Here is an 8,838-nt window from a genome sequence, read left to right as displayed (position 1 = left end):
AGATTTGGTAGCAAGCCATTACATATATTAGCAACCAATACCAATTGGACATGGTCCATTGTTAAGCCAATAAGATCCCTTGTAAGTTGATGAACGAGCTACCATCAACATTATTTGCCTTGATTATAGCCTCACTTTCTTGCATGTGTGGCTTCTTTGGGTTAGTAGGCAAGTATAGTCCACCAACCTTGGCCAAAAGAGAGAAGGTAATACTATGCACAACCTAGATGAAGCAAAGCCAAGATTGTGAGACTTCCAAGTGTGGTGCATTACAAGATGTTGTGCCATGAACGATTTCATGACTCTAGTATATCCACAATAGGTATATGATCCTTGAGATGTAAATATTATCATATAGAAAGTTGTGATGAATTTAGGTTGATATACAAACAAATCTTTATTGTCAATTCACCTAGTTTTTGTTAAAAGGAAAAATGTTGCTCTAACTATTCACTATGCCAAAGGTTAAGAGTAGTAGCAAAAGGGTGGATTTATTTATTGTTGGTTTACTATATCAAGTATAACGGCAACCATGAAGACTTTGCTTTTAGGAGGGACATGCCATGCCCAAACTTCGATTTTACATATTTCAAATATTTAATATGCCGGCATTATAAAAAAAATCTTTGCATTTGCACACCATCAACAAAGTTGATATTAGATCTAGTATTCTAGTGATTTGGTACCATCTCAATAATTTCTTTGAGAGTTTGGAGCAATGGTGTATTCAACCTGTGTGTGTGTGTGTGTGTGTGGAGAGATCTCAATTATTTGTCTCAATACTTACATATCACAGTACTATGTAAATTTTAGTAGGCACATAATTCAATGTGTTTTTTGGTTCTGTTTTTAGACTCAACAAGTAAATGTTAGAAGTGGACATGTAGAATAATGGATATCATCACGGCTTGTGCTAGGGGACCTGAAGGCCATTGTAAGGAACCATATGGCTACATCAAAAAAATAGAGTACACAAGTACTATGCGAGTGCTTCTGTAAGGATACTTGTTGCAGCCAAGACTGCACTAATGCGTGCATAGAGCTCTTTGAATATATGCAGGCTCAGTTAAATTTGCAGAACTTTGGAAATAAAAGTTAGTGCTACTAAAATAATGTTTTAAATCTAGACAGACCTTGGCACATGAATGATCAGAGAAAAGTTTGCTGTAGAATTTCTTATTGCTTCAAGAGATCCATTTTTTCAACAAAAAAAAAGAGTGAAATGTTATACAGTCTTTTTTAAATTTACTGTTTGCAGAAGCCAAAAGTTCTGTCCAATATAAAGACAAATGCCTGATTAGAATCACATTGTTTCTTCTTTCACTTTTCTGCATTAGCAATCTTGTTATAGAGTCTCTTTTTCGAATATACTGTTTGCAGAAGCCAAAAGTTGTGTCCAATATTAAAACAAATGCTTGATTTGTATCACATTGTTTCCTTTCCCACTTTTTTGTGTTAGCAATCTTATGCTCCCAATTAGCAAGCCATGGATCTTTGATACACTGTTGAAACTGAGATCGTCATACATTATCAAGCTAAAAAAGGAGATGGCGAAGCCAATCAAGTCCTTTAAGCAAGCCCTTCAAAGGCCGTGGTATTGAAAGACAATCAATAGCACTCTGCCCAGGTAACACTACAAGTACCTAGACGAAGAAGAAATGATGGTCAAATCCATAAGCATTGTAAGCACATGGAAAGATAAAGAACAAAGTCAAGTTAAGAAACCACAGAAAACTGTTCAAACTTGTGAACTCCTTATTCCTGGAATAAGTCTTTGTTAAGAACTTTCTTTTATTGCGAAAAGTAGATCTTACGTGTCTGACTTAAACACCTATACAAAAAGGCTGCAAAAAAAAAAAAAAACCTCCACAAAATCCTAAGAAGAGAGTGATATCATTCAGCAAAATCTTAAGGCTCTCTGAAACCAGAGCTGATTGTTGTAAAATAGCACCCATTTACTTCATAAGTTCCTTTTGATTTTCAGTACCTGCCAGAACACAATACCCCTGGATAAGCTTTCTGTCTTAGCAGCACAACCAGAGGAGGCGTGCCATCTGATTTTACAGGCCACTTGACAGCAGATGTGGCTTGGTTTGAGGAAGCTAAGGCTTATACATGGAGACATCCATGGAGAGTGGTTGGTGAATTCCTTGTGGCACCATTCAATGTGAAGAGTTTTTGAGAAATGCCTCATGGGTATGCACTTCACATCTGGTCGTGCCTTCATAAATTCTAAAAGCATATGCTAAAGAGGTTAATTGTGGGATTGGTTCATCTCATTGGTAAGCACACAAAAAGGTGGAAACTCAAACAGTGGTGTCCCATGGGTGCTAGCAGCTATTGGGTCATGAGCACATCCCAGGAGTTGGTGCCCCATACAACCAACTCACACCATCCCAGTGTGTAGATACGTCAGCCTATAGGCCAAGAGTGCAAGATTGGTGCTCACACAATGATGTGCACAATAGGGCCTGAGTCCTATAAATAAATACGACTTGACTGTCCTAACCGTAAAATGTCCCTAGTGCATTCACACTAAGTCACTTTTATGACCACAATGTGCCCCATCCAAATGTCCAAGGATGTAACAACCTTTCTAGGAGCAGTCTTGAAATATCCTAATCAAAGCCATTAGCAAGCCTTCAGCCATCCTAGCATGAGGATCTTTGTGAATTGGATCTTCCTAAAAGGTTCTATGAAGACACGCATTTCTCTAGGCAGTGAATCAAACTAGTATAACCATAGTAAATGTTCCATGAAGAGATGCATTTCTCTAGGTAGTGGATCAGATCAATGTAGTGACGGGTTAGGCACGAAGATAGAGACAGTAGGTGTTTGTTGCGCACAGAGAGATAGAGTGTGTGAGAAAGAGCAGAGTAGAGAGTGTGCACGTTTTTAGGTACAATGACGAGTGTGTCCCTTTAGGTTTTTAGATAAATATATATGTGTAAGTACAAGTGCTAAGGGTGTGTTCACACCCGAGCACATTTAAAGGCACGAGGGCCTTTATTCCCAACCACCTCCCACCTAAAGGCAATGTGCCTTAAGAGGTCAACTAAGTCTAGGTATGTACAAAGCTGAAATACATATATCTATCCAACTCCCATCATCTGTCGGCAATGAGCAAACCGCTCTGCTGGAAGACTCTTCTTGAGAAGGTCTGCAGGATTATCATCTGTATGTACTTTGACAAGCTCAATGCTCTTGCTGGCAAGTACATCTCTAATGAAGTGGTACTTCACTTGTATGTGCTTTGTCTTTGCATGAAAGACAAGATTCCGTGCTAGTATGATAGCACTCTGACTATCACAATGGAGAACAGGTAACTCTATGATGCCAAGCTCTCCCACCAGACGTGAAAGCCATAAAGCCTCCTTGCATGCCTCAATGGCAGTCACATACTCTGCCTCTATAGTAGACAATGCAACACACTTTTGTAGCCTAGAGATCCAAGAGACTGCTCCTCCTGTGAAAGTAAACATACCCAGAAGTGGACTTTCTGCAGTCCGCATGACCAGCATAGTCTGCATCCGTAAAGCCAACAACAAATGCCTTCTGCTTTCCAAAGCAGATGCACAACTCCTTTGTGCCTTTAAGGTATCTCATAATACCTTTCATTGCATCCCAATGCTTCTTGCCAGGGGTTGCTATGTATCTGCTAACCACTCCCACTACAAAGGCAATGTCAAGGTGTGTAGCAACCATAGCATACATCAAACTGCCAACAACTGAAGCATATGGTGTCTTGGCCATTTCAGCCTTGTCATCATCAGATGTAGGGCTGTCCTCTGCACTGAGTTTCACATATGGAGGCAATGGAACCCCAATTGTTTTTCCCCCCTTCATATTGATACGCTGCAAAACCTTGGAGATAATACTCCTGCTGAGATAGATAGAGTAAGCATTTTGATCTATCTTTGAGTATTCGCATACCAAGAATGTGATTTGCATCACCAAGATCCTTTATATCAAAGCTGCCATGAAGACTTTGCTTCAATGAGTCCAAGGCATGAGTATCCCTGTCAGCAATCAGCCTGTCATCTACATACAAAACCAAGATAATCAGGCTGCCATCTGCTGCCTTCTTGGTGTACAAGCAGTGATCCACTTGACTTCTATCAAAGCCGTGAGATTGCATGAATGTATCAAACTTATAATACCATTCTCTTGGTGCTTGTTTCAGCCCATACAAACTCCTTTTGAGTTACATACCATCTTGTTTTCCCTTGTTCAACAAACCCTTCAGGCTACTGCATATATATATATATCCTCATGCAGATCACCATGTAAAAATGTAGTCTTTACATCCATCTATATAAGCTCTATATCTTCAACTGCAACTAAGCCCAAAATGGTTCTCAATGTAGTCATCTTGACTACACGAGAGAAAATCTCATCAAAGTCAATTTTATGCTCATGCTTGTATCCCTTTGCAACCAATCTTGCTTTGTACTTTGGAAAGAAACTAGAAGTGACTTTCATCTTGTAAACCCATTTGCATGGAAGTGTTTTCTATCCTTTAGGCAACTACACCAAGTCCCAAGTGTCATTTTTCTCAAGAGATTCCATCTTTGACAACATGACTTTATACCATTTCTTGCTGTCCTGTATGTTCATTGCTTCCTTGAAGCAAGATGGTTCACCACAGTCTGTCAACATGACATAATCAGCCATATTGTTTACACCAGGAACAAATCTGTCAGGATGTCTAGTAGCCCTAGACGATCTCCTAACCCAATGGTCATTGTTTACTGGCTATTCCTGCAAATTTCCAATTTCAGCATGCTGTCCTTGCATTTCAGCTTGCAAATCAGCATTAATAGCTTGCTGTCCTGGCTGTTCCTCCTCATGTAGTGGCTCATTATAATGGGCAATAGCTGGCTGATCATTTCCAACATCATTTTCTGCATTTACAGGTTCATTTACAGCAAGTATTTGCTGCTGTACAATGGGCACATTTTGCTGTTCAAAAGGTATTTCTTCCCAGAATACAACCCTACAGACCTCCTCAGTCTTTTCGGGCTATTTATGCATGCGATCTTCCCGGAAGATAACATCATTTCTGCGTATTATTTTCCTTTTCTCGGGATGCCATAATCTATACCCCATTTCACCCTCGTCACCATATCCTAGAGAAACGCATTTACAAGACTTTGGCTCAAGTTTGCTGCATTTTTCTTTATGAATGTGCACAAAAGCCTTGCAGCCAAACACTTTCAGATGAGCATATGAAGGTGGCTTTCCCGACCACGCTTCTTGGGGAATCCCCCCCCCCCCAAAAGACCTATTTGGTGACCAATTAATCAAGTGTACAGCTTTCATAACAGTCTCTACCCAAAAACCATAAGGTAATGCAGCATGAGACAACATCGTACGGATCTTATCATGTATGGTCCAATTCATACACTCTGCAACTCCATTTTGGGGTGGATTATGAGGGGCAGTAAACTCCCTCTTTACCCCTTTGTTGTCACAAAATGCCTGAAAGACCTTGGACACATATTCCCCACCATCGTCACAGCAAAGACACTTAAGTGTCTTATCAATCTGATTTTCAACCAATGCCAAGAATTTTTTGAACTTGTCAAGCACTTCATCCTTGCTACGAATAGGATAAACCCATATCTTTCGTATAGCATCATCGACAAAGGTAACAATATTTCTTTTCCCCTAAAGATAATCCTGGCATTTAACAAACATCTTAATGTATTAACTCCAGTGGAGAAGATTTCAAAGAAAGAAACTTTTTGTGAGATGTCTATGCATGTTTACCATAAATATAATGATCACAATGCTCAAAATCAGCATAACGAAGACAAGGCAAGTAACCCAAACGTGAAAGTACTTTCATTCCTGTTTGACTCATGTGTCCCAACCAGCCATGCCACAAAGAAACACTTGGCTGCTCGGTCACAGCAACAACATGGTCACGCACACTAGATACATGAAGTGGATACAAAGTATCACTCTTACAACCTCTGGCAATAACCCTAGATCCTTTACAAATCTTCCATTTTCCATCATCAAAGGTGGTATGAAAACCATCATCATCTAGCTACCCTGTGCTAATCAAGCTCTTCTTGAGCTGAGGTACATGCCTTACATGTTGAAGTGTAAAGACAGAGCCATGCTGAAACTGTAACTGCACACTGCTAATACTTGTAATCTCACATGCATAGTTGTCCCCAAGATGGACAACACCATGTCGACCCCCTGTAAAGTCAGAGAACCACTCACGATGAGGGGTGACATGAAAGAAAGAACTTGAATTGAGAATCCAAGTATACATGTCATCATCTGTATCTACAAGTAAAGCATTTGCACCAAAGTATGAAGAGACAAAGAGTACGTCACTTGATCACCTTGGTCTATGTTTGCAAAATTGTCAAAAGAATAAACAGACTCTAGATGGATGGTGTCTAGCTCAACAAACTCTCTAGTGAAATGAAAGTGGATCCCCATATGCCACATCCATGGTGTAATTATCAAATTGCCTATAAGGCAATGGTACTCTGGTTATCACAGTAGACAACAGTGGGAGAGTCACATGGAAATTGTAGCACCGCTAGTAAGCTTCTCAAGTAGATGGTCTCTCTGGTATCATAAAAAAGAGCCTAATACTCAACCTCTGCCATGTTGAGCTAAAAATGCATTAGCCTGACTTAAACACTGCCAAAACATGCTTAATTAATAAAGAAAACATTTTATTTAAAAAAGAAACACAATCCTAAAGAGTTAATGTGTCCCATATGCAAAACCCTAATTTAGGTGTCCCAAACTTTCTATAAATATGCATGCAGTCCAACACTCTCCTTCAATCTCATTTTTGTAGGTTTCAAGAGCCATAACTCTACTGCCCACACCCTCTTCTTCAAGAACATCGCGGTCACAGCTTCCACCAACGACCTGGTACCACGTAGCGCCGGATTCTAGCCTTTTGAACGTGCATGCGGCTATTGCCAGGCCTGTGAAACTATCACCTACAATTGGATGTTGTTGCCTTACTGTTGGATATTGTCGCTAACCTGTTGTCTGCTCTCGCTAGGATTGTCTCTCTTTTCTGAATGCTGCATCTGCAGTTTTTGACTGCCGCCTGACATTCTCTTACCTCTAACATTTGTGTTTGCATCTAACAGCTGTCGCCCAGTTTTTCTCTCTCCTCAGGTAGCTGCGTTTTTAGTCTTTCTCTCTCCTACATTGCCCTTTGCATCAGATCTAGCCTTCCTTCACTGCGTTTGATAGTGTTTGACACTCAGAGACTGCCTTTGCAACGATGCGAGATCCTTCGGAGTACGATACACTGTACAGCTCATAACCTCTACCTTGATCGCAGAGAAACGAGAGTTCCATGTTCAGTATTCATTGCATAGTGTGTTTCTTGTATAAGCATTGTATATTCATTATTCATTCACTTTATTATTCATTGTGTCACAGCCTCTGAGTTATCCTAACCCAAACCTTAACTGTGTTCTCAGTTTATCAATTTGTGCTTTGTTGTACGATTGGTTTCATGTTTTTTGCATCTATAGCATTTCTTCACACACCATGGAAGCTGTTACCATCTCCTGCTTATGGCTAGCCCAAGAGATGAATGCCATGCCCAAGGTAAAGAGATAGCCATCATGGAAATGCAGGGTATCATGATCTCCTGGCCAATGTATTCCTACAAACATAAACCAGATACATAAGTTAGGCCGTAAGAATAGGTACACCACAAATATCTCAAAACACGTAAACAGACAATCCAATGTGACATTCTAGGTGCAGTGAAATACTGACTAAGAAAACTAATAAAGTAAGCTAAATCTAATCTAGTGTGAATCAACCAAAGAAGCTTCCCTACTATAGACCTATAGCTGTGCTTGTCGAAGGGCTAATCAAGGGTATCCTTAGAAAGATGGACAGCTGGATCAAGAGACCTAGTGAGCGCTCCCACACCCAGTGGACTGGTTGGGAGGTTGGCCCTGCTCGTACTATCAGGATGTGGCAGGAGGTGTACAGGATGGCATATCAGGAGGTGTTGTAGCGAGCATCAGGTTGTCAGCGAGGAGCTGAGGTGAGGAGGAGGGAGATTGACTCAGTGATCCCTCAGAAGTGGCTAGACCCCCCGATCCAAGAGCTGGTGGAGCCTGGGGAGGTGTGGGCTGCTACATTCTCACCGGCAGGTATCCCCTTACAAGTGGCAGCTGGAGTGGGCAGTGCCCCCTACGGAAGTTTCTTCACCGTGAAGGATGGGGGGCGTCTGGTTCTTGATAGAGGACAGCAAGATGAGGAGATTGTTGTCCTTCCCTGGAGGAGGATTCGTGTGGTTGGACTCCAAGGGAAGACCTGGCGACTAGACCCTTATGTGCCCTGCGAGGAGTTTTGGGAGTGACGCCTTTGGATATGGGAGAGCAGGTCACTTGATGAGCTGGAGTGGAACCCTTGAGAGTGGCTATCGCCAACCACTGCAGTCGCCAAGAAGCTACTGAGGTTCTTGGAGTACACAGCTAGGATTGGTAGACATGTACTGATGCAAGAGGACATGGATTGGGCGCCTTCACGTAGCAGATACTGGGCAGAGCATAGCATCACGGATGCCTTCCGTCGAACCTTCTGGCGTCGCTTATGGGATAGCTGGAGGCTGAGGAGGGTGTCGTATTTCCTTTGGATTTTGGCACATGGGGGTCTAGCTGTTGGAAGTTGGTTGGCTTGGATGCAGTAGGATGGAGATTGTAAGCGTTGCCCACAGTAGCTCTTGGAAACTCCAAAGCACTGCCTTTGGTCTTGTGAGCATATTTGCATTTGTACTATATACAGACTAGTTCCGTACGGTTCATATCGTACCGTACGGTACGT

The 8,838-nt window shown here is 41.5% G+C and overlaps 1 protein-coding gene across 3 annotated transcripts in view; it reads right to left on the bottom strand.

The window, feature by feature from the left end:
* Positions 1-1,152: 1,152 nt before the first annotated feature.
* LOC148025907 (uncharacterized) overlaps positions 1,153-8,838 on the bottom strand; it is a 166,179-nt gene continuing 158,493 nt past the window's right edge. For 2 of the 3 annotated variants that reach the window (XM_087693164.1, XM_087693166.1), the window contains one exon: positions 1,153-1,643. In XM_087693164.1, coding sequence (XP_087549290.1) covers positions 1,536-1,643 — 108 coding nt within the window. In that variant the 3' untranslated portion in view covers positions 1,153-1,535. Of the gene's footprint in view, positions 1,644-7,544; positions 7,664-8,838 lie in introns of all 3 variants that reach the window. The other variant, XM_087693165.1, reaches the window with a different exon arrangement.

Source organism: Lygodium microphyllum, chromosome 14 (assembly GCF_053477565.2).
Source record: "Lygodium microphyllum isolate KBCC chromosome 14, Lygodium_microphyllum_v1.1.10, whole genome shotgun sequence".
NCBI classification, from domain to species: Eukaryota; Viridiplantae; Streptophyta; class Polypodiopsida; order Schizaeales; family Lygodiaceae; genus Lygodium; species Lygodium microphyllum.
The sequence above is the reverse complement of the archived record's forward strand: the minus strand, read 5'-3'. Positions and strand labels throughout refer to the sequence as shown.